At 42.2% G+C, this 27,031-nt stretch overlaps 1 protein-coding gene and 1 long non-coding RNA gene across 2 annotated transcripts in view; both read left to right on the forward strand.

Moving 5' to 3' along the window:
• The first annotated feature begins 486 nt into the window (after positions 1-486).
• On the forward strand, positions 487-3,935 carry LOC132390499 (uncharacterized). The gene is made up of 3 exons (XR_009510925.1): positions 487-661; positions 2,076-2,108; positions 3,829-3,935. It is a non-coding gene; the product is annotated as an uncharacterized LOC132390499 (long non-coding RNA).
• LOC132390501 (deleted in malignant brain tumors 1 protein-like) overlaps positions 3,933-27,031 on the forward strand; it is a 37,463-nt gene continuing 14,364 nt past the window's right edge. The window contains exons 1-4 of the mRNA XM_059963115.1: positions 3,933-4,143; positions 5,735-6,049; positions 20,619-20,933; positions 21,552-21,866. Of these exons, the coding sequence (XP_059819098.1) occupies positions 3,933-4,143; positions 5,735-6,049; positions 20,619-20,933; positions 21,552-21,866 (1,156 nt within the window). The remainder of the gene's footprint in view (positions 4,144-5,734; positions 6,050-20,618; positions 20,934-21,551; positions 21,867-27,031) is intronic.

Raw genomic sequence — 27,031 nt, forward strand, 5'->3', positions numbered from 1 at the left:
ATTCCGCCTGAAATCTTGAGACACTGATGGACAAATTGACGACAGAATGCAGTATTTTTCTATTGCAACCCCCACCCCGATCTCCGCACCGGAAGTTGATCAGCAGGGAACATAAATTAAAGGAGCATTCAACAAGGTCGTATTGTCATGCAAATAACGATAGTATGAGTCGGGACCGGATCGTTGAGCAAATTGTCAATGTGCCCAACAACAGGGTGTTAGGAAAATGTGAGTTGGGTAATCTGGTCTCAGAGAAAGCTCACCAGTTCTCCAACAAAGTTACAGGATAGGATATGTTTCGATCCACACATCGGGTCGGTGATTCATGGCCTTTTCAGTTTTTCACAGCTTATTGGTTTCTCACAGCCAATGAAAGAAGATGGCCCCATCATGTCCATTAAAGGGCAAGATTTATCTCATTGGTGCGTTTCAGCAAATTGCAGTTCACAACTCACTGTGTGAAATTTGACAGTTCAGAGAGAAATACCGAGTACTCGGGGATGAAAAAGTTCAGATCAAGTGGAGCGTGAAAAGGTTTTGGAGAGATTCTTCGCTGTCTGCAGTACCGGCTCATTTAACATTCTGGAGATACCTTTCCAAATGGCCACCGCAGTAATGCTGCACACTGCTGTGGCACTGACGATGATGCATATCTGGAATAGTGAGTATATTAAGAATATGGATGTTATTGGGCAATGAAGTTTATTATTAATAAACCGTTCACATGCGCACGTTTATAGCAATCTTAATGAATATTGAGTGGAATGGAAAGGAAAACACAGAAATAACTGTATGATTACGCAATGTTGATACATTGAAACATATATTTCCCCAACGAATTTCCCGTGTAAAGGAAAGCTTAATTTGTTTGTATGATTAGAGTATAATGGCTGAATGGATCTGGAATCAGGCAGATTTGTCCGAATTCGTGACGATGAAAATAGAACAGTGAGATTTATTTACTTTCAGCTTCAATGAAAATGTTTTTTTTTTAAATTCCATTGTTTGAGCAAGTTCTCGTTGGAATCGCCTACGTTAGAGAACTGTTTTCATTAATTACATGGACTTACCTCCTAATGAGGTTTTTTTTTGAAACGGTCACTCTGAAACAGTGTAGTGTAGCACCTACACTAAGGGAGATGTATCGTCTCCGAAATTTCCCTCTGCAAACCAGCGGCTGTTTGGAAATGATATTCCAAACCGATTATAAATAGGAGTTGATTAGAACTGGAGATAAGTTGATGTTAGGAATCTACTCATCGGCGTCTGGAATGATTAACTCAGTGAATGTGCGTAGAACCCAAAGCTGCCGTTGTTCCTGGATGAAGGCTTGTGCACAACCGTGTTACTGTTACTTCTTAGTTAAGCCCTTTCTGCCACCACCTGTCATATTCAAGTAAAAGAATTTGAAAAATGTATATAGACTTAAATTTTCGAAATGTTTTACATCCTTGAAATCATTCTGCAATACAGTGAACATTTACGAATAATTTTGGTTTATTCTTCAATCATTCGAAGATTTGTAGTTTTAATCCACCATACAGTGATGGAATATGATTCGTTATCTATGATCTTATATTACATTATGTATCACATTTTATATTTAGCTTTCCCTTTTATCGCGTATCAGGAAAAATGCAACTAAACATTTTGTTTTGCAGTTCATATTCCTGTGATTAGTGCATGGGTGCGACGGTTCAGAGTTAGGGACAAGTTGAAATTTATATTCTTATTCCCTGATTTAGATTCTCGTGTAAAATGTGACTATTTTTTTCTTACCTCGTTTCAAGTACTTTGTATAAAATGTTTAATACTTGACTGCCGTATCAAATGGAAACACCCAAGGAAACTGGGGCAACAAATAATTGGGAAATCCACATAGCATTCAGGCAGAATGCGCAACATCTATGAAAAAAAATGAAGTACAAATAAACTCGTCCGCAGATGCATCTTAATCTGTCTTGTGTTTTTGACTTTATTTTTCTTCTGTTGAATATCCCGCCTAACATCCTGCGACCACACAACCTAATCCCACTACTTCACAAACAAATTTAATTCTGCATTTCTCATTTCAGGCCGCGTCGGGGATTGTCAGCCAGAACCGTCAGGTAACTTTGCTAACTTTTCACTGCGCGGAGGGCTGGGTGATTCAGCTAATTTCTATTGAAACTCCAGTTGATAGGTGACTACATCATTAGACATAAGAGCAGAATTAGTTCATTCCACCCATCGAGTCTGCTCTGCCGTTCCATCATATCTGATTCTGGATCACACTCGAACCCATACACCTGCCTTCTCGCCATAACCATTGATGCCCTGACTAATCAGAAAACTATCAACTTCCGCTTTAAATATAACCAAGAACGTCCTCTGCCGAAGCCTGTGGCAGAGCATGGACAGAGATTTACTACCGTCTGGCTAAAACGATCCCCTCTTACCTCTCTTTCAAAACATCACACCTCAATTTTGAGGCTTTACGCTATAGTACTAGATACATCGCTACAGTAACCATCCTCTCCTCGTTCACCTTAGTCCGTTAAACATATAGTTGGAGTCAAAGAGATTCTGCTCCTCCGCATTCCTCTCAATTTAAGTTAATACAGATTGAAACCAACCAAACACACCTCACAGGTTTACCCCATTTTTCGCGAGGATTCACCTTCGTGAACCTCATATGAAATCTCCCTAATGGAAACACATATTTTCTGAGATATGTGGCCCAAAACTAGTGCGACCTCAGAACTAGTGCGACCTCACTAGTGTCTTGTACAAGCTCAGTATTACCTCATTGTTTTTATATTCTAATGCCCTTGAAATAAAGGCCTATTTTCATTCTGTCCCACAGACTGAATCTGTAAATTAAGCTTCTGGGAACCTTGCACGAGTCTTGCAAAAAACACTGAGTTTTAAGTTATCACACCAGTTAGATAATAATTTGCACCATTGTTCATTTTACCAAAATGCATTCTCATACAATTCCTAACATAATGTCTCATCAGCCACTTCTTTGCCCGATTTTCCAATTTGTCTACGTTCTTCTGCAATCACATTGCTTTCTCGGCACTAACTGCTCCTCATACTATCCTCGTATCATCGTGAGACTTTGCCGCAAAGTCATAAGTTCTATTATCTAATTCATTGCCAAACAATGTAAAAAGTAGCGGATCCAATACTGGTCCACGAGGATCACCACTGGCAGCCAAAATAAAAGTCACCCTTTATTCCAAGACGCTACCTGCTGCCTGTCAGTCATTCCTCTGCGCCTGCCAGTGTCTTTCCTGTCAGGAAATAGGATTTTATTTTACTTGGAACGATAATCAGTCATCTCCAGGCAGTGCAGATAACAGAGAAAGTACTTTCCCTGACCTTATTTTTCCCCAGGCTTAAATAAGCTTTCATTGTTAAAATCATCCTCTTACTGCTGATGCTGACGACACGCCAAGTCTCAGTTCTACTCTTTCCAACAAATTTTGGTTTCTATCACACAATAAATGTGGACTGTGTTCAGTAGGACAATGACAGAATAGCAGATCTGTCGCTCTCCGAAGGATGCATTTGACCTTGTCTTTTGGGGAGCGACCCGAATCTGCTCCTGTGACGACAGACTGCCTCCAGCTCTCAGTCGTCAACTAGTTTCTTTTCTTTCTGTCACGTTCAGGAGCTCAAAAGGGGTTTCCCTAACCTGACCTCCCGCTTGATCCCACGTTTTGCATGCAGAATTTGGAAATTAAAGGCGTCGTTTAGTAGCGAACGCGATGCGCTAAGCGCCAATTGCCCCCAGCTTCAACCTTTGTTTACCGTCGGTGGTTATTTTCTGATATTTTCCAGAAAGCGTGAAGCTGAGGTTGGTGAATGGCGGCACTCGATGTGATGGGAGATTGGAGATTCAGTACAAAGGAAACTGGGGGACGGTGGATGGTAACTCCTGGGATATGCCGGACGCGAGTGTGGTGTGTCGGCAGCTGAGCTGCGGCGCTGCACTGAAAGCCTATGCTGGTAGTCGCTATGGGGAAGGATCCGGACCTGTTTTCACGACAAACTTTCAGTGCAGTGGGAGCGAGGCCGCTCTTCAGGAGTGTAAATCAGATCCATGGGGTGACACGGGCTATTCACACAGTCGTGACGCTGCTGTTGTTTGTAAAGGTAAAAGTCATCTTTTTATATCAACGGTCCCGCGATTTTACTGTCCTCCGGCAAATCACTACTGTCAATACTCGAACAAAACGTACTCGGCGTATCCTGTACTGATGTTAAACAGCGTAAACATACTTGTCAGTCTGCACAACTACACGATCATATAACCAGGTCGAACAGCATCTGTGGTTGGAGAGAAATTCTCTGTAATACCATGAGACACAGGTGCAGAATTAGACTATTTGATCCAATGAGTCTGCTGCACATTCAGTCACCGCTGATCATTTCCCTTCCTCAGCTACACCCCACCCCCCAACTTCTCTCTGTAAATTCTCTTGCCGTGTCCATCAAGAGCTGATCAAGTTCTGTGTTAAATATCCCCAACGAACTGGCTTTCAGCGCTGTCTTTCGTAATAAATTCACAGATTTACCTGCCTCTCAACATCTCTGTTCTATATGGACGTCCCCCTTTCGTGAGGCTGTTCCCTCCTGTCCAAGAATCCTCCGACTTGAGAAACGTCCTTTTCACATGTTTTCCGACTAGGCTTTCAATATCCGAAATTTTCACTGAGATCCCCTCCCCATCGTTCCAAATCACAACGCGTACAGATCCGTGGGATTAAACCTTCTTCTGTGAGATTCCTTCCATTCGAGGACTCATCGTCACAGCTTCTTCTGAATCTTTTTCAAAACCAGCGTATCTTTTTCACAGAATGCGAGCAGACAACTGTTAACCGTGCTCAAGGTTAAGCCTCACCAGCGTGTATAAAGCCTCAGCATCACATCCCTGCTCTTTTATTTTCTAGTCGTCTGGAAATGAAGATGCTAGAGCAAAATAATACATTTGTCTTAATCACCACCGACTCAGCCTGCAAGTTAACCTTTCCGGGTGCTTTGCACCAGGACCTCCAGGTCCCTTGACAGCTCAGATTTTGTTTTGAATTTCTCCCCGTTTACATAATAGTTCGCAACTTTATTTCTGTTACCAGAATCATGAACATACATTTTCCATCATTGTATTTCATTTCCCACTTTCTTCCATTCTCCAAATGTGTCGACGTCCTTCTGCGCCTGCACGTTTCCTCCACAGTACCTGTCCTTCCACCAATCTTGATATCATCTGCAAACCTGACAACAAAGCCATCTATTTCATCATCTAAATCATTGACCTGCAGCGTAAACAGGAGCAATTCCAGAAACCCAACCCTGTGAAACACCACTGGACAATGGCAGACAACTGAACCGGCTTTTCCCACTCGCTGCCTCCTAGCAGTCAGCCAATGATCTCACCGCGAGTATATCGGCACCCTTCGGGTTCAGGGGCAACCCAGCACTTTGGTACAAGTCATATTTCCCCCAGCAGTGATCTCAGTTACCCAGTATCTAAATAAAACATATATGGAAATCAACAAACAATCGATGCTTCGGGCTGGGGCCATTCCTCAGCGTGAACAATCAATGGTCGTATTTTGTGTGCTTTGCTCCTCTCGGTGGATGCTGACTGATGTGCAAAGATCCGTCAGCATTTTGTGCCTGTTCTCAACATTTCTAGCCTATTTTAAAACTCTTGTGTTAACGTTTAATCTTTGCTGTATTCCAGAAAGTAGGAAGGTGAGACTGGAAAAAGGAGGCAGTCCATGCACCGGAAGACTGGAAGTGAACCATGAGGGATACTGGAGACCTGTCTATGCTTTGGGCTGGGATATGAAGGATGCAACTGTGGTGTGCAGAGAGTTGAGCTGCGGCGCCGCGCTGAAAGCCCCAAACGAATATCACTTTGGAAAGGTTTTTGACAGAGTTATAACCTATAATGTTAACTGCGACGGCACTGAGGCTGCACTGCGGGAATGTGAATCAGCAGAATGGAATTTCTACACCCATCCTCGGCCTGACTATGCCGGAGTTATCTGCGCAGGTAAATCGAGCCCCTTTTCTCTGGGTACACCCTGTCTTTATTGATCCGGGCTGTCCGAGAATCAAAATAACACAAGCTTACCGCTCGCTGCGACAGATCTGGTATTAAATCTGTCTGCAGAGATTATTACTGTCATGTTGGGATAGCATTCTGATTTCAAACACACACATGAAAACGTAAATGCGCGACAGTCGGCACAGTCACCAGAACGATTGAACGGATCAAGCGACATCTGTGGGTAAGAAAATACAAAATGTTGTCGTCAGGACTAACATAGACCAAACTCGATATTTTGGCAATTTCTCTTGCACCACAGCTGTTGCTGGTCCCCCCTGCGTTCCGTCTTGTTTCGAAGCTGTCAGTAAACTTCAGCAAATTGCGAAATATGAATACAATGTGATGAGTCCTGTAGGAAGTAAGGGATTAGGAAACTGCCCTGACATCTCTGAAGGATCTATGGTGTGGCGGGAGGATTGGATAGTGGACAGAGCAGGTGCAGTTGTCCTGTGTATATGAAATAATATTAAATCATTAGAAAGGGATGATACAGTTTCGAAAGGTGCATCGTCTCTCTGGGGTGAGTTAAGAAATGGTAAGGGTAAAAGGAACCTGTCATGGTCCGTTCCCTAAAGTTCGCATTCCAGTTTACGGTCCGGTCCGTGGACTCCTCTGGCTGTCTGTTGTTTCAGCGGTGCTTAATCAGGCACCGGATTGTCATATTGTGGCTGGAATAAAAGTGATCCTGGTCTCGAGTATGTTTGCTGGTTCGGCTTGTCGGTATCCCGTCCTTGCCTCTGTGGAGTAAGTCAGGATATTCTTGACGTTACCCTATGGTGTAATGTGACCCTTCCTGCCCTTGCCTCCGTGGGGTAAGTCAGGCCGTCTTTGCCGTTACCCTGAGGCTGAAAAGTTTCCTACGTCTGTAGCCCTGCCGGCTACCCTTGCCTGAAGACCTGCCGGCAAACTCGCCTGCGTTATCGCCTGTATCGCTGTCAAGTTCAGCCGTCGGAGTGAGACTGGAGCCTTGTCACACCAACAGAAAGAACTACCTATCGTTGAACTTTGCATTGTCCCTTTGTGTCGCTGTGTTTAGTGTCCGTGTATGAGTCCCGTCCCTGCGTCCTCTCTCCAAGGAGGGGTCCTTACTCTGTGTAAAGCCCTGCCAAACCCCCTGTTCCTAATGAGGGATATTGGCTCTGTATTCTGTGTTCCTGTGCTCCAGTCCAAGGCACGGTTTTCCTGTGCTCCGTGACCAAGGCTCCGTGGAGATTCCCAGCCCGTGTTCAAGGCTCTGAGGAGTTTCCCGTCAGTGTCTAAGGCTCCGAGGAAGTTCCAGTCCGTGTCCAAGTCGTGGCCCAGGCCCTGAGTCCTGGACTCGTCCAGCCGGGGTCCGTGTCCAGCTACGCCGCTCCCCGCTTCTGCTTTGCTCTCCCTCGACCAAGACCTAGTCTGAGCTTCATGTAGTCGTCCAGCCCGGGGGTCCCGCGTCTCTGGCTCGGAGTCCTTGTCCAGCTTCCCAGTTCCTGGATCCTCGCCCAGGTCCCACTTTTCTCTTCTAGTTTTAGCCCAGGCCCTGCATCCTAGTCTCGTCCAGAGCCTTTGTCTTGTCCAGCGTCGTTTCTACCCCACTTCCCTTGCTTTCCTGATACACCTAGTCCTCCCCCTGGTACCCCAGTGTCTGTGTCTTAAATCTGTGTCCGTTCCCGACGCCTCCCGTATGACAGAACCTACTGGCAGTTTTACAAAGACTTCCAAACCACATCCAGAATGTGGACTACAAATTGCAGCAAAAGATTTCTGAAGGCAGTGTCACAAGAGTAATGTCGTGATGTTGCTTGGGGACTTTAACATGAAAGTGGATTGGTAAAACCAGATCAGTACTGGACCTCCAGAGAGGGAATTTGTGAAATGCCTAAAGGATAGCTTTTCAGAACAGCTTGTTGATGAGCGCACTGTGGGATCGGCTGTGCTGAATCGGGTGTTGCACAATGATCTGGCGGTGATAAGAGAGCTTATGGTTCAGGAACCCTTAGGGAAAGGAGTTCAGAATATGATGGAGTTCACTTTGCAATTTGGTAAGGATAACCAAATCCCAATGTGTTGTGTATGTGAGTGGAGTAATTAAATTTACAATGGTTTGAGAAAAGAACAGAACAAGGTGACTGGAAATGGGCACCAGCAGGAAGGGCAGCAGAACAGCAATGGCTGGAGTTTCTGCGAAAAATGAGAGATGGACAGGACAGACATATGGCAAAAAAGAAAAAAAAAACGAATGGAAGAAGGACAGTATCCTGGCTGCCAAGTGAAGTGGGAGCCGAAGTAAAACCAAAAGAGGTCAACGGTCAAAGCTATAGCGAAGATCAAGATTGCAGAAGGAAACAATAAAAGGTCATTAGGAACGAAAAGATGAAGTATGGAAGGACGGTGGCAACTAATATCAAAAAAATATACTAAAACATTATTAAGAATTGAAAAGTATAGACAGTTGTAGGTAGATATCGAACCAATAGAAAATGTCGCTGGAGATATTGTCCTGAGAGACACACAGTTGGCAGAGGAACTAAATGCGTATTTTGCATTGTTCTTCACAGTGGAAGACATCTGCAGTATATCAGGTGTTCAAGAGTGTCGGGGAAGTGAAGTATGTGCAGTGAAAATTACAACTGAAAGGTGCTCAGGAAGCTTAATGGCTGAGGATAAATCTTCTGGACCTGATATAATGCACCCTCTGGTTCTGAAGGAATTAGTTGGGGAGATTGCGGTGCCTTTGACAATGATCTTTCAAGAATCGAAAGGTTCGGGCATTGTATCGCACGACTGGAAAATTGCAAATGCTACGTCACAATTTAAGAACGGTGGGTGGCAGCAGACAGAAAATCGGAGACTAGTTAGCCGATCTCAGTAGTTGGGAAGCTGTTGGAATTGATTGATAGGGATAAGATTACGGAATACCTGGAAGCAGAAGATAGGCCAAAGCCAGCATGGTTTATTGAAAGTAAAATAATCCTGCATGACTAAAATATTGCAATTATTTGAGGAACTTAGAAACAGGGTAGACATAGGAGATGTAGTAGAAATGTTTTAGAAGGTCTTTGACAAGGCGCCGCACGTGATGGTGTTTAGCAAGATAAGAGCCATAGAATTACATTGGAGTTACTAGCATGGCTGTTCGTCAGAAAACAGATCTTATGGCTGCCGATTAGCAGTGGAGTTCCACAGTGGTCGGTATTGGGACGGCTGTATTTTACGATGTATGTCAATGATTTGGACGATGGAATTACTGGACTTTTGGCTAAATTTGCCGCTAATACAAAGATAGGTGGAGGAGCGTGTAGTGCTTAGAGCCTTAGATAGCTTACAGACTTAGGGCAAATACGTGACAAATGAAATACAATGTTGGAGAGTGTATGGGGAAGAAATAAACGGGCAGACTATTATTTAGATGGGGAGAGAATTCAAAATGCATCAATGCAAAGGGACTTGGAAGGCCTTGTGCTGGATACCATAAGGGTAACCTTCAGGCTGAGATGGTGCTGAAGACGGCAAATGCAATTTTGCCATTCGTTTCCAGAGGTACAGAATATAAGAGCTGGGATGTGATGTTGAGGATCTATAAGTTGGTTGCAGACCACACAGTACACTGTGCGCAGTTTCGGCCTCCGTATTTTAGAAACGATATTCTGACTATAGAGAGGTTTCAGAGAGGATTCGTGAGAATGATTCCAGGAATTGAAAGGCAGCTCCTGGGCTGTGCTCCCTGGAGTTCCAGAGAATGAGGGATGTTCTTATAGAAACATTCGGAATGTTATAAGTCCTGAGCAGATTGAAGGGCGATTTCAAACGGAGATACGGATACACTGGATGGTAAGTCTGTGGAATTTGTTACTCCGAGCGGCTGTGGACACCAAGTCATTGAGTGCATTAAAGGCAGAGGTAGGTAGGTTCTTGATTAGTCAGGACATCAGAGGGTTTGAGGGGAAGGCAGGGGAGTGGGGATGACTGGAAAAACTGGATCAGTCATGACTGATGGACAGAATGGCCTACTTCTGCTTCTATATCTTATGGTCTTATGATCACACTCACGGCATTTTGGATGCCAACGTTCCTCCGGATTAGATTCCACATTCATTCAGTGAGAAAATATGAACATGATTTCAGACCATCGCTATTGCTTGGTATCATTACAAAGTTTGTCTTTTTAGTTATAACGAAGTACCTTCGACCTCAGAACGTGCGTGTACTCCCCTTTGCGTTGATGATGCCATCTGTGTGCTTCTGTGTTCTTTTCTATTCGGTTCAGATTTGTGTAAACTGCAGCGTTGCATTTTAAATTTCAAATGCAAGCAAGTTTTGCTGTTGTGTAACTGCCATGTTCTCGCACAACCAGTAATTGAAACTACAGTGTATGAAAACTTAAAAAAATAGCGTTAATGCAATTCAGAAATAACTTTTTCATAGAATATTATTCCCAGATATTGTCACACTTGAGAGGATCAAAAGCTATCGGAAGTTCAGGAAACTTGAACAAAATTAAACCGGCGGATGAGTTGAATTAATCACCAGTCCTGTATAGAGAAAAAATATGAACAACATCGTTCCATTTCGGGACAATGCTGTGGATAGCCTGAACAGGAAACAGTAAACAAGGGATTCACCGGGAGTTATATATATGTATATATAAAACATATATATGTGTGTGTGTGTGTGTGTGTGTGTATGAAATAGTTAATTTCAATAAAGAGTGCAAAAGCAGAAAATGAATAGTGAGGTCGTGGTCATGGGCTCATTGACCATTCAGATGGAAAGAAGCTGCTCTTGAATCGCTGAGTGAGAGCCTTCAGGCTGCTGTACCCGCTTCTTGATGTTAGAACTTTTTCAGCTTACAAGATCCTTGCAGTTGTCTCGCTGCAGTAGACGGTGAGAAAGACTTAATGGTTGGACAGTTATTCAAATCAATTCTTCATGACAGGGGTCAAGCAATTATCTCTCCATCAAATCCCATGAAGCAAGCTCGGTTTACACGGTAGCAAATTGTACAACTGAGCCCTACTATGGTTTACATACTCAGTGATTTCTCCGCCTTTGACAAGGGAATCTGTTCTCATAAAATCCGGACAGCATACCTAATATATAGTAATATACCGCCTAGCGATATTTTTTTTTCAATATAATTCTTCGATTTTACTAACCACTATTTAGTTAATTTTAACAGTGCTTAATTTTTAAATAACTTTTTCTAAAACTGGTAATTGCATTGGCTTGATGGGCTTCCATCGTCTGGAACCATTTCTGCCTTCTCTTAACGTCGTCAACTGCCAGATACTTCGCAGGACGATATTGGTATTCACTAGGGAAAAAAGATTGTTGGAAAGGCAGGGTCTGATTCTGCGTATTCTGTATAACGTTGTGATGGGGTAACCCCGTGTTTCCAATATACCTGATTAATTGTTCAAGTAATAGGGAATATTGTTCATGACACAGCAGTGCACATTAAACACATTTTGCACAGGGATTTGCATAACATGGTTTCGTAAAGGTGAGGCACACGGGTTGCAAGGCAAGCTGAATCATTTTGATATTGCGCTGTGCTGCAGGAGACAGAATCCAATGATAGAGCAATGTTTGTCTTATTGTTAATCTGTGAGCAATGTTGCATCCAGAGGGTGGTGCTTGAACTTCTGTTGTGTACGATGTGTATCAATAACTAGGAAATAAATGTTTGTCGTAAGATTATCAACTGTATGGAGGAAGCGAAATTGATAGATATCTCATATATAATACAACAGGATATGGATACAAAGAGAATATTGTCTCTAATCAGAACTTCATACAGTTGTGGTTAATCCACACTTGTGATACAGAAATATTGCTAGGAAATGAGCAGTTTAGTGAAGGAGACAGATTGGATAACCTGGAAAAACGTTATATTCAATAAATTAGGTAAAAAATAGAATACAGAGTTTCTCTGTTGGTCATCTGTACATTCTATCATAGGGACATTCAGTGAAACGCGTCTTATAAGTCGAAGATGAACATCGGCCATGATGCAAAGCAGCATGTTCACCACTCACCAACCCTGAATAACTTGAACATATTTTGAATGCGAGTACGCCGGAACATCCTGAAGAAGCCTGCACGGTCTTTGGCAGGACAGAGAAACACCTTACAGACCGGGAGGGAATTGGATCTTGATCACTGGCGCTGTACAGTGTTACAGTAAATGCTACGCCAACGTGTGACCCAAGATGAACCGTGGTTTGAATAATGTATATATATTATAAGAGGGCAAAATGGTCGGACTTAACAATGCTATAGAATACACAGCGACAGATATTTCATCTTATGTGAATATGTGGACATGTTTGGCCTGGCAGACTCTGAATGTCATCTTGAATGCACTGCAAAAGGGAAAATGTCAACATGTGAAAGCTTCTTCCAGATAACCTCTATTCTCTGCAAAATTAAAAAAAAACAACAACAAAATCTACCTCTTCTGATCTGGTTATATCTTGCAAACTATTTTTTTGTCAATTTCGGAATGCTATCCCTAAAGGTCGTGGTAAACAAATGCAGAAATATTAAACCCTGGCCGAGATAAATGCATTTTCGTTAGCTACAGGAGATGCGGGTGAAGATCCTTGGAGTTTAATACGTTTACTTATTTTGACTGCAATGACAACCAAGTATTGAGAACAGTAAACTCTATGAAAGGTGTGTAACACTCGCTTCGCCGAGCGGTTTGATCTCGGGGGTGATAACTCCCCCCACCCCCACAGTCCATCCAAACTTAGTAAATTTCGTTTGGGAGGATGTGACGTGATGTGTCCCCTGTTACAAATCAGTACTCCGAATGACAAACAGTACCCAATATGCGATTAAATGATAAGTTTATAACTCTTACGTTGACTCTGTGGTTAGTAGAGGGGCAATATATAGAAGAATAAGAGTGCCAATCCTATTAAACAATCTGTGCACAATCGTTGGAGCTCAGTCAGTAGTCTTCCTTCAACCATCCGATCTTCTCCGAGCGCCGCCCACCTACGGACGCCCGCTCGGAGTCCACTCCGTCTGGCGGCCAAACGAATCTCCCCAATCGCGTCTCCTCTATTCATCCCTTTCTTGCCCTCTGGCAAAAGCCCGCGAGAACAACTGCCTCCACAATCAGAAGACGCAGCAACAATCTCTTATTAGCTGCCACTGAATTCCAAAGTCCCCTTATCTCCAGTCATAACATAAACATTGCTGCTACAGACAAGCCATTACCTTAACAGCAGAACATTACGCTGAAGCCATTTCATTAGCCTTAGTAGTGAAGTCGTACAGCGTGCTACATGTGCAATATTGGAAGTGGATTTTATGTGAGTGTTTGTATGAATTTCGTATTATGCGCTTTGACGTTTTTCCTCGAGGTGTCATCTATCATGAAACTGAGGTTTCCGAAAAGTTAAACAAAAGAATCGACGAGGCAAGGCGGTATATGCTTCCTGCATTAAAGTTATGGAAGTTTGGTCCATAAAGTTAACTCATGTGGTATCGCTGCTGGGGTAGCTATTTCAACACTAAACTTTGTTGTTGATAGAACACAGAGAGTCATACTGAGGTATTGTTTTTGTCTTTCAGTTTTGCGACCGAGGAAAATTATTTTCCATGCGTCTGTCGTATCGCTGAACGAACTGCTTTACAATCCAAATTTCATGATTAATAGCTCTGTTGATGACATCCTATTACTGATCATTTGGTTTGTTAAGAATATTGCCTGCAGTTACAGCTGGAATTAGATCAAATGGTAATGTGCGGAAATGAATGCCTTTAAGAATTTAACTCAAATGCATTGTGTTAAGTTTTACGAAATAAGAAGACATCCGAACATATCGGGTTAATATATAGGTCTTGAGGTCTTTTGCTGAACATAGAGAACCCGGGGTGAGTACTCTGCTTACCGGCAATGACATGCCAATTAGAAATTGGTATAGTATACTTGCATCGTTGGCCGAGGATTCGAGCGTGATTCTGTTGAGTACGCTATCTTCATGCCAATGCACTTCTAAAATTTTATTTCAATTATAATGGACGTGATATGTGAATGTTACTATTAATCTTGACAGGATGTAGAAAAGCATCAGAATGATATTCCACGGACACTCCTCACCAGGGTCTATCTACCCCCTCGTCATGGTTTCCCTCACTCTCCTCTCGATCTCCCTCACTCCAGGGAATAAACTCCCAGTGTCTCACCATCAGGTGAGGGTCTATCTACCCCCTCGTCATTGTCTCCCTCACTCTCCACTCGATCTCCCTCACTCCAGGGAATAAACTCTCGGTGTCTCAACATCAGTTGAGGGTCTATCTACCCCCTCGTCATGTTCTCCGTCACTCTCTCAGCGATCTCCCTCACTCCAGGGAATAAACTCCCAGTGTCTCACCATCAGGTGAGGGTCTATATACCCCCTCGTCATTGTCTCCCTCACTCTCCCCTCGATCTCCCTCACACCAGGAATAAACTCCCAGTGTCTCACCATCAGGTGAGGGTCTATCTACCCCCTCGTCATTGTCTCCCTCACTCTCCCCTCGATCCAGGGAATAAACTCCCAGTGTCTCACCATCAGGTGAGGGTCTATATACCCCCTCGTCATTGTCTCCCTCACTCTCCCCTCGATCTCCCTCACTCCAGGGAATAAACTCCCAGTATCCCACCATCAGGTCAGGGTCTATCTACCCCCTCGTCATTGTCTCCCTCACTCTCCCCTCGAACTCCCTCACTCCAGGAATAAACTCCCAGTGTCTGTACATCGGGTGAGGGTCTATCTACCCCCTCGTCATTGTCTCCCTCACTCTCCCCTCGATCTCCCTCACTCCAGGGAATAAACTCCCAGTGTCTTACCATCAGGTGAGGGTCTATATACCCCCTCGTCATTGTCTTCCTCACTCTCCCCTCGATCTCCCTCACTCCAGGAATAAACTCCCAGTGTCTCACCATCAGGTCTGGGTCTATCTACCCCCTCGTCATGGTCTCCCTCACTCTCCCCTCGATCTCCCTCACTCCAGGGAATAAACTCCCAGTGTCTCACCATCAGGTGAGGATCGATATACCCCCTCGTCATGTTCTCCCTCACTCTCCCCTCGATCTCCATCACTCCAGGAATAAACTCCCAGTGTCTCACCATCAGGTGAGGGTCTATCTACCCCCTCGTCATTGTCTCCCTCACTCTTTGGACAATAGATAAAGCTAATTTTTACTAAAGCAGACTGAGATATTACCTTATAGCGCATATTAAAAACATGTTGCATAGTCAACAAGTTCGGCAGCGGGTTAACTGCCGTGGATTGTCTGTCCGGAAAGCAGCGCCTTTCTGCTGCCGACTCGCTAGCCGGAGTGCTCGGGAAAAGCGAAACAACAAACTTCTAAAACCGTAAGTCAGCGAGTTGTTTGTTATGTCACCCTCTCACTGTGAAACGCCGACACCTTTTGTTCCCTAATTAGGGAGAGAGCGAGCCTGTGATATGACACATTATCGGCTGTACGTCGTTTTTGGGAAACTGCATGTCTGGGGTCTTTATTGATAGTTTGCTGCACGGTTGAGTGGTCGATAGAGGTTGCTGATGTTTTTTTCTGTTGGTGGGTGGGGTTATCGCTGCGTTGCAGCTGCTTGTGCGGGGGAGGGGGAGCTGGATGTGTTTCGGGGTTTCAACGTTTTAACTGTTATTTAGACTTTAGGACACTCCTCTGTTTTCGTCGATTTTTGCGAAGAACGATAATTTCAAGAAGTATATTGTCCACATTTCCGTGGCATTAAATGTAACTATTGAGACACCGGAAATCTACAGTAGCCAACAAAAACGCTGCTGGAACACAGCACAGGGTCTCAGCATCCATGCAAATGAGTAAACGATTCGGAGAACACTTCTTAGAACAGTTTGGAAAGGGGCAGTCACCTGAATGAAAAGATGGGAGGTGGTGAGGAAATATAACTTGAAGTTGGTAGGTGAAAGCAGGTGTGTGGGAAAACTATAGAGATGCGTAGAAGGAATCTGTCACAAGAAGGTAGTGTCAGTTCAGAGAAATGAAAGAGGAGGGATAGCAAGGGAAAGGGCTGTGTAGGTGAGACGCCATAAGACGCTAGAGTGGGGAATTGAAGACGAGGGGAGGGGAAGCGACTTCTTAACTCCAAGGATGAAACCATATTTATGCCATCGGCATAAAATCTACAAGAACGGTAAATGAGGTTTTGTTACTTCAACCCGAGTGTGTCCACATCGTGGCACAAGTGGAGCTATGGACCGTCATATTGCATGGGGAGTCGAAATTAAACTGTTGGCCTATGGGGAAGTTCCGCTTGTGAGAGAGAAAAATGAGCTGCAGATTGATGAGGTCTCACTGATGTAGTGGGGGCAGCATAGAAACAATAGTTACATTAGACGAACTTAGCATTTCGTACGGAAAATGTTACCTTACCTGGAAGGACTCGGTCTAACCTATTATGGAGGGGAGGAAGGAAGTGAATGAACAAGTGCAGAACTTTGACTGCTTGCAGGGATAAATGCCCGGTGAGTGATTAGAGGGGAGGCATAATTGGAGAAAGGAACTACGGAGGGAGCGATGTCTGTGGAAAGCGTCGTGTGCATACTTAGGACGGGAGGCATAAAAATTAATTTTGCGTAGCGTCCCTTTTGAGATTCAAGAAGTTACGAAAGTCATATGTTGGAAATGAAGCCTCAGCGCTCCCTAATTTCAACGGTAGGGAACAGCAGCACTGCATTGTTGTCCAATGTAGGGGCCGCCGTAGGTATGAACCCAACATATAAGATGACAGAGGGACTAGTAAAAATGTACAGATGGAAGATGTTCGAAAATCTTTTGGAATTGCGCTTTTGTAGAAAACATAGAAACATAGACTAGTACAGCACATTACAGGCCTTTCGTCCCTCTGATCCTCAAAACCTGATCCAATATTCCTCCATATACTTGTGCAGTAGTCTCTTAAGTTTCACTAGTGTATCTTTCTCCACCACTGACTCAGGCAATCCATTCCACGCTCCAACCACTCTCTGTATGAAAAACCTTCCTCTAATAACCCCCTTGAACTTCCCTCCCCTTTCCTTAAAGCCATGTTCTCTTGTACTGAGCAGTGTTGCCCTGGGGAAGAGGCGCTGGCTGCCACTCTGCCTATACCGCTTCATACCTTGTGTATTTCTATTATGTCTCCTCTCATCCTCCTTCTCTCCAAAGAGTAAAGCCCTAGCTTCCTTAATCTTTGATCACTCTCTCTCTGAACCAGGCAACATCCTGGTAAATCTCCTCTGTACCCTTTCCAATGCTTCCACATCCTTCCTATAGTGAGGCGACCAGAGCGGGACATCGAATTCGAAGTTTGGCCTAACCAGAGTTTTATACAGCTGCAACCATTTCATCGCGTCTCTTAAACTCTATCCCTCGACTTATGAGAGCTAACACCCCATAAGCTTTCTTAAGTACCCTATCTACCTGTGAGGCAAAAGGTTGATGAAGGTGGATTGAATATAACCATATTGACAAAATTCGCCAACCATTATTTCTTTGAATGTCAGTGCAGTCGGTTAAACAGGCGATTCTTCTTCCCATCAAGCCCAGAACAATATGCAGTCAGTCTTGACTGAACTTAATTACCGTGTTTGCATTGCTCGCCTTTATAGAATTCCGAATGAGAAATAATGAATGTGGACTTATAACTTTACCATGATCTCTTCGTCGAAAAAAGTAACATAGTTTCATCAGATTTATTTCATGTTTGAAATATTTATCCCCTATATATAACGCTTACTTCATTTTTTTGTACACACGTTTTTCAGTGAATACTTAATACCACCATAGGGCGACGATGGGGGAGGTTACAGTATATATTTTTTTTACAATTCCATTTTTCTCTTTGAGAAAAAATGAAGGATGCCTTTGGAATTCCGATACAGACGTCACCGTATCTGGAAAAATAATGATGATTATGATGATGATGATGATAATAATAATAATAATAATAATAATAATAATAATAATAATAATAATAATAATAATAATAATAATAATAATAATAATAATAATAATAATAATAATAATAATAATAATAATAATAGCAATAATAATAATAACTTTTTCCCTTAATTATAATGATATTTTCATGCCTTTGGTATCATACCATAAGAAATATAATATAATTTCTTATAGTAAAAGATATAAAAAACTATTAAACGTGTTAAGAATCTATTATCTAGCCTTAATTAATGACAAAGAGAGAAGGTAAATAAGGTAGTTCCGATATCCCATTATGAAATTTGGACATGGGAAAAAACATGCCATCTGTTTTAGAACCAATTGGGAATTTATATACAATGAACACAATAGGAATTCCCTGCATATTGTTTAAATGTTCTTTTTCCTCAGACCACCGAGCTCCAAGATTGGTGTCCGGAAATGATGAATGCTCGGGAAGACTGGAAGTGCAATTTGGGGAAACATGGAAAACGGTGTGTGATCTGCACTGGGATATGAATGATGCCAACGTGGTGTGCAGTCAGCTTCAATGCGGAGTCGTTGTTGCTGTGCGGGGAGGAGCTTATTTTGGAGAAGGAACAGGAATTGTTTCGACTCATGCCTTTGAATGTCAGGGTAATGAGTCGAGTATATGGGACTGTCCATTTTCCTCAGGAACTCATCGTTGCACCCATGAGAATGATGTTGGTGTGATCTGCTCTGGTGAGTACCTGGGATCCAGGTGTCTGGTATCGACAATTCTCCCATTAGCGATTTGCAAATTGCATCAGCGGTGCACTGTTCGATATGATTTTCATGATATTGACTGACAGATTAAGAGGGTGAAAGTGCCGGAAGAATAAAATAAAATTTGACTTCAATTTGGTTTCGACGAAAAAAAATCAGGATATTTGAAGACTTCAATAAGTTGAAACAAAAATCACAAACAAAAGCGTAACAATTACGCTGTTAAAATCATATAGCCTGGAAGTTTGTAGTTTGGCAAATTTACTTCTGCATCAAGACACTGACTGCCCTTAATGACGTGAAATTTGGTTCAGCGGGGAACTTAATGGCCGGCGTTATACACGATGATACACGCTCACAAAAACGTGCATGTTAAGTTGCGTTAAGTTCACAAAACATGCAGAGACATACGCATTTCTATGTTTGTAGGAAAATAGTTGGTCACGCATCGTTATTATAAATTAAGCAATATATTATTGCAGTGGAAAATATATAAAATATGCGAACTAGTATATTCCTTTAGAAATTGACTGTGAAATACATGTCGCAAATTGACTCAGCACGCCTTTCAAATTATACCATACACCTTAACGTGCAAGTTAATAATTCGAATAAATTTAATGATGCCGGATTTTGTCACATGTCTGAATACAGACATAAAACTGATTAAAAATTAAAATGCAAAGCAGGTTTTGTAGCTCTATAACGGCTATCTCTAATAACACGTCAATTAAATATGATTTATTTCAGTAGTGATACGTTGATGGATTATTGAATATTGCCCGAAACAATTCTCCTTTCTTCTGAACGGAATCACGCAGATAAATTGTTGTGGAACTGTAGATAAATACAAACCTTTCTTTTTGCCGCACAAATTCGAAGCATGCATATGCACTAGTATTGAAAATAAATGATTATAGCGAGGTAACTTGTTGCAATAGCGTCGGATTTTACTGCTAGAAATTTAGAAATAATGACTGTAACATGATAAAAAAAATAGCAGAAAGATAAATAAAATATGAGCTATACAGCTGTTAGTTGAACGACAGATAGTTTGTGAATTCACATAGTTTTTAATCATCAGCGGTCATTTGTTGAGACTTAACGTGATTAACAGCTTGAAAGTTGCTTATGAACCTAATAAATGAGTCGTCAGTGAAATTAGCAAACATGGAAACAGATAATGGAAAAGTGCAAAGAAAATATACACCACAGGCAAAGACAAACATCAATTTAATCGTCAATAACGAAAAAGAAATTCGAAAATGTCCTGTGAGAGTGCTCAATATTTGAATGCATGATCCATCCTCAAATATTACATATAAATACGAAAATAAATAAATATAATACATATTCATATCAGCCATTGAGTGGGCAACAACTTCATGGGTCGAATATGGTGCTGAATAATGGTATTTTCAACTTCGACAGAATATAACATTTAGAGTGATGGGCATCAAACTGAACGATCAACAGAATCAGCAGTATAGTATAGAAATCAGGCAAGGAAACCCTTCTTCATCTGCATGACCCAATGTTTGAAACAATGGTATTCATTCTGTTCAAAAAAACCTTCAAAAACGCGAGATTCCTGTCGTGGTATAAGCAGATTATTCACAACACTTAAAAATGCATTTGAAAAATGATTGCGGGTCAATCAGATTAAAAAAAAATAACATGTCTGCATTGTGCTGTACTCTGTTATTTTCGCAAGTCTCTGCCGAGCAGACGCACTGGATGGCGGTCCTATCCTGTGCAATTTTTTTTTTTAATTAGTTTATGTCGCCATTAATTAACTGACTTCTTTTATTAATAAAACAGGGAATGATGTAGCACGGCTCGTTGATGGGGACAACAGATGTTCCGGCCGGGTGGAAGTTCAGCACGGGGACCAGTGGGGAACACTTTGTGATGAGTACTTCAGCTTGGAAGATGCTGCCGTGGTCTGTGAACAGCTACAGTGTGGTGCAGTAAATGCAACTCCCAGAGATGCATACTTTGGCACAGGAAACGGGCCAATGTGGAAGGATGACTACATTTGTTTAGGCAATGAGTCCCGATTAGCTGATTGTCAAGTCTCAGCGTGGAGTCAGATCAGCTGTTCGCATGGAGATGACGCCAGCTTGATCTGCACCGGTGAGTTGTTGAAGCATTTGTCTGAATGAAACCTTTCTTTGGTCGTAGAGATATCCATAACAGAGACAAAAAAATAAATAAACAAATTTTCATTCAGGTGTATCCAAAAATTTCCTGCAAAACCATGTCACGAATCTAATTTTTTTGGTGGCAACAATCGCTGTTTGCAATTTTGACTGTTTTATTGTGGATATCCAGATCTTGAGTACACGGCGAATAAAACCAAAATGTGAGGAGAAATATTTGAAAGTGCAGAGAATTATGTCAATTACTGTTTTAAGATAGTATTTTTTAGTACCATTTTAAAATCTGAAAAAATAAAGATGTAATATTTGCAGGAGAGTTAACTCATTATAAACCATTGAAAAAAAAACAATGACTGATAATAAAAAAATAAATGGCTTCCTTTATTTTCGGCGAGTGTACTGACACCTGAGACAGTTCTGTGCGTGTCTTTTTTTTTATCCTGCGGATTGAGAAAAGAGGTTTAATGGCTTCTGGGATGACTGCCTTGTAGGAAATCAGTGTATATACTAATTTTTGCCGCTAATAGCTGAACGTATCTGGGATACATTGGCTAATTATTAACTGTTTTACACAATCCCATCCATATTGTAGATGACATTTGGTCTCTGCGGCTGACCGAAGGGGGAAGCCGCTGCGACGGCCAGGTGGAGGTTTATGATAACGGCAGATGGAGCAGAATCCAGGATAACTTCTGGAATAACAATGAAGCCAACGTTGTCTGTAAGCAACTGCGTTGCGGTGTGGCCACATCCTCCTACATCGCCTCGGGGCACAGAGGGAAAGAAGGGCCCGTCTGGGTGACCGACCTTCAGTGTGAAGGAAGCGAATCGCATCTCCAAAATTGCAGGAGATCCATATTGAATCGGACTTCCTCCGACATCATTGGCGTCGGCGTCCTGTGTTCAGGTGAATAGCTTGGAAAACTGGAAATTTTAATTTGTAATATTGTGTGGTTATTAATTATATACAGATACATTTAGACACACTGAGACTTGCTAAATTATTTATATCTCCAGTTGTTTAATCAAATAGATGTTGATAATCATATCCCCTCTTGCAGTGTTTCCAATTTATATACCCACCACAGCACCTCCGGCATCTCCGCTCCTAAAGCATACGAGCGAATTTATTGCACTCAATTAACTTAGTAGCTAGTACAAGTTGGGAAGGTGCAAAGAAAACTGAGCACGAATGAATAAAAACGTAATTATCTGGACTAAATGTGCAAACATCGCAGAGAAGTTCAGCAGTAATTCTGCTTCGCTAGAACTACGAAATTGCTGCAATGTTTTCAACGATTTATCGATAATTTGGGATATGTACAGAACAGGATCGTCCTGGCAGTTAGACCATTTTCCAATTGATTACAATTAAGTACCAAGGGTTCTACCTGCTTTCTCTCTCACTCTCTCTCTCTCTCTCTCTCTCTCACTCTCTCTCTCTCTCTTGCCACAACCCCACCCACACCCATCACTTTTTCCCTCTATGTTATTGCTAGTATTGTTAATCCTTTCCAACTTTCCAAAATCAGACATCCATTCAGATCTCAATATATGATGTTTTAGGTTAAAGCAATGGCACAATCGAGAACCGTGAGTTAATGTTACAGCTTGGTCAGACCCCACTTGGAGTACTCTGTTATGTTCTGGTCAGCTTACTACAGAGTAAATGCGGATGCTGTTGATGGTGTGCAAAGGAGATTGACGAGGATTTTGCCTAGATTGGAGAGTGCGCGTTATGAGAGTGGGTTGACTGAACTCGTCTGTTTCTTCTTGGAACGACGGAGGGTGAGAGGTGACCTGATTGAGGTGCATACAAAGTTTATAGACATTATATTTTGGGTCATTTCTTAGGAGTGAAATGTTTTAAGTTTATTGGAAGTGGATACAGAGGGGATGTAAGGGATAAGATTCTTACAAAGAGAGATGGGTGCATGGAATGCACTGTCAGTGTTGGATGCGGACACAATAGGGTCTTTTAAGACACTCTTAAATAGATACTTCTAGCTTAGAAAAATTGAGTGCGATGTATTGGGGAATTTATATGCAGTGTAAAGAGTGGGTTACATGCTGGGCACATCTATGTTCTTTGTTGTATGCTGTGAAAAAAAGGAAATTGAGTTGCTCAAGGAAGGGATTCTGTAGGGGGAATTTGAAACAAGAAATTTGCAAGTAAGTGAAAAAACGAAGCGATGGTACTGACGCCTGGCATTATTTCTGATCGGAACCATTAGGGATAAGGACTTAAATAAACGTTCAAATACGACGGAAATAATTGACTTTTATTTCAAATAATTTTCGCTACATCTTTTAATGAAATAATTTGGTGATATTTTTGTTCGTGCACTAATACCGTTTTCCATGGAATTTTTATATTTGTGCATCAGTATGTCTAGTTACCAGGAGAGATCAATTTTGTGCTATTAATTCTGAACCAACATTAATCGTTTGTTATATTCCATAGAGTTTCTCTGAAACTCTAGTCTTGATGTTTCAATGTATGGGATGAGATTGGTTGTCTATATACTGGTGCATTCAGTTATATTTTGTATAAATTGACACATGCTCGTGGGCATAAATGCGATGCATATTAATCGTATCAATCCCCTATGCTGGCGATAAGACCGGAAGGCTTTTCAATTTAGGGGTGATCTGAACTTGCTGATTCGAAAAAAGAAAACGGTGGAAGTGTATGTTTCAGAATACCTCTAGGTAGCGGTCCCATGTTGCACTAGTGTCAAAATCCTGTTCCCGGTACTTAAACAACTAACAGTCAAATGCCGTTCATTCCATTTACCTCCTAGGGAGCTCCATTCTGCCACAATCCTGACCGTATAATGCCAGCGGCTGATTATAGTCAAGCGCTCGAATCAGTGCATTATTCAGTATACCTTCCATTCCACAAGCATCTTCAAATTGCCGACTTCAAATACGATTATTTAAAGAAAACACGAACTAATTACCATCATCATTTAATCTGCAGCAACAGAGATTTCAGCACCACAGATCACTGTGACAGTGAGATATAAGATGCCTGGATGTTCAGTTGATCACAGTGCTTGGCAAACTTTTCTGCTCAGTGCGTCTAGGCAGAGAAATGGTTCGGCACAGCCAAGAAGGGCCAAAAGGCCTGTTTCTGTGCTGTAATGTTTTATGGTTCTATATGGTTTGCAGACATTTCGGCTCCAACAGAGAAGCCATAATCAGTGCGACCTTGGGAGTGTTGTATCTTCAGAATACGGGCTTATATGTATTCCTTCGGGGTCCGAATGGATTTTGACTACACATCTTAATCTGATTGTCTAATTCAAAACTATGAGCATTTACCAACAGAAGATTCTAATTGGCTATCTTACGGGGGGGGGGGGTCCGTTAAAAATATTTGTCTCGAGGTCACTAGCGATTTGCTGATTGTTGACGTCGTGGGTGATCATTTTTTCCTAAGCTTTCATATATCGGATCCATGGCGATGTGTCTGTTGATGGATCCGTCTGTAGAAAACCACGCTTCGAAAAGATCTCACTGTGTTTTTTCTTCTGGCTTGATTCCGGTCTCAGGCTGTCGTCCAGTTAAAATGGTGTCGTTTTACGTCATCATGAGATGAATCTAGCAAAAGTGAGTCGTACCTTCTAGTTGATTTTCATGTAGAGTGATCGATAGATTTCTTCCTGTTTGACTGACTTTCGCCGTCACTACGATGACTTGGGAATGTAATATTTGTTCTATCAGTGATATTTTGCTGCACTTTGTGTTTTGATAGCTTCGTCCTGAAAGTTGCAGCAGGTTGTGGGTAAATTCGATGCTATCGCATAAGAAAATAAGACATAGCAACAGAATTAGGCCATTCAGGACACTGTACATCCAGGGCAAATGTACAAAATTAAGGGAGGAAGTTTAGTGGAGACATCAGGGTTAGATTTTTTACACAGGGGGTTGGAGTGCCTGGAATGAGTTGCCAGGGATGGTGGTGGAGTCTAAAACATTAGGGGTATTTAAGAGCCTCTTCGACAGGCACATGGATGAAAGAAGAAATGGAGGGTTATGGGGTAGGGTGGGTTTAGTATTTTTTTTTAAGGATTATATTGCCGGCACAACATGGAGCACAGAAGAGCCTGTACTGTTCTGCAGTGTTCTGTGGTTCTATGGAATCTGCTACGCATCTATTAGGGTTGATCTGGGATTCCAGTCTCCACCACACACCTGCCTTCTGGCCGTATCGTTTAATATTCTGTCTGATCAAGTAACGATGAGCTTCCGCCCGAACTCTCCGTACCGACTCGGCCTCCGCCGCCGTCTGTGGCATATCATTACAAATATTTACTACTAGATGGCTGAACATATTCCTCTGTACCCTTCTTTTAAACTGGCGCCCCTCAAAACTGAGGCTGCGTCATCTACTTCTGTATACCCACACCATAGGAAAATCCTCTCCACACCCACCCTATCTTGTCCCGTCAACACTCAGTAGATTTCAATGTGATACCTGTGAGTATAGATCCAGCTGCCGGACACACCTCTTATGTTAGCACCTTCCTTCCCGGAATCATCATTGTCGATCTCATCTGCATTCTCTACAATAGGGGCACACCCTTTCAGAGAGATAGGGCTAAAACTGCTGGGGATATTTCAAGTGCGGTCTGTCTAGTGTCTTATAAAGGTACAATATTATCTCCTTGCTTTTATATTCTATTCCACTTCAGAGAAATGTCAACATTACATTCGTCTTTTGCTCCCACAGACTGAACCTCTAAATTAACCTCTGGTAATCTTTCACGTGTACTCTTAAGTCCCTCTGCACCTCTGATGATTGAAACTTCTCCCCAATTAGATAATAGTCAGCATATTGCTCCTTTTTTTCGAAATGCGTTATCATACATTTGGACTCTCAGCACTACCTACCACGACACACCTCTTTCTTAATATCAGCAAGCTTTGACCATCAAATCCATTATCTGAATCACTAAAAGCAATGTGAAAAGCAGCGGTCCCAATACTGACCCTTGAGGAACAGCGTGCGTCACTGGCAACTAATCAGAAAGGGCAGCTTTCATTCTCACTCGATGCATCGTACCTATCAGCCATTCCGTTATCCGTCTCCTTTCCTTTCCTAAACGCCATGGAATTTAATCCTGTTAAGTAACTTTATTTGTGGCACCTTATTAAATGACATCGAAAGTCCAAGTAAATATCCACTGCCTCACCTTTTTCCACTTTACTTATTGCTTCCTCGAAGAACTAACTCTAACATATATATCAGACAAGATTTCCCTCAGCAGAATACATGCTGACATTGACTTACGTTATCATTGTTTTCCAAGTACCTCGGCGGATCATCATTTATAATAGAATCCAACAGTTTCCAAACCACTGTGGATCGGTGAACTGGACTATAATTCTCTCTCTCCTTTCCCTTCCTCCTTTCTTAGAGTGATATTTACCATCATGCCAGAATCAAGTGATTCTTGTAAGGTCACGACCAATGCATCTGTTATCTCTTCTGAAATGCCGAACATGTCCTTATCCTAGAAATTACCTAGGGTTAACTGGGTAGCTCTCTATTTTTCTGAGCTCCATGCACCTGTCAAGGAGTCTGTTGTAAGATGCTAATGTATCCTCTTTCACCATCGTCGCCGGCAGCCCATTCCACACAAACGCCACTCCCTACATTAAAAAAAACATGTCATCTCTGTACCTACATCCAAGCACCATAAAACCCTGGATAAAAAGAAAATATCTCTTAATCTTATACATCTCAATCATGTCACCACTCATCCTCCAGCGCACCAAGGGTAAAAGGCCGAGATCACTCTACCTATTCGCATAAGGGATGCTCCCTGGTCCAGGCAACATCTTTGTAAATCTTTTCTCAACACTTTCCAACGCTTTCACATCCTTCCTGTGGTAAGGCGACCATAACTTAGGAAAATACTCCAAGTGGGGTATGAACAGCTTCCAATGTAACTGGAACATTACCTGTCGTTTCCGAAATTCAGTCCCGCGATTTATGAACGCCAATGCTCCGCAAACTTACTTAACCACAGAGTCAAACTGTCCAGCATCTTGATTGTCGAA

Source organism: Hypanus sabinus, unplaced genomic scaffold (genome assembly GCF_030144855.1).
Source record: "Hypanus sabinus isolate sHypSab1 unplaced genomic scaffold, sHypSab1.hap1 scaffold_93, whole genome shotgun sequence".
Taxonomy (NCBI): domain Eukaryota; kingdom Metazoa; phylum Chordata; class Chondrichthyes; order Myliobatiformes; family Dasyatidae; genus Hypanus; species Hypanus sabinus.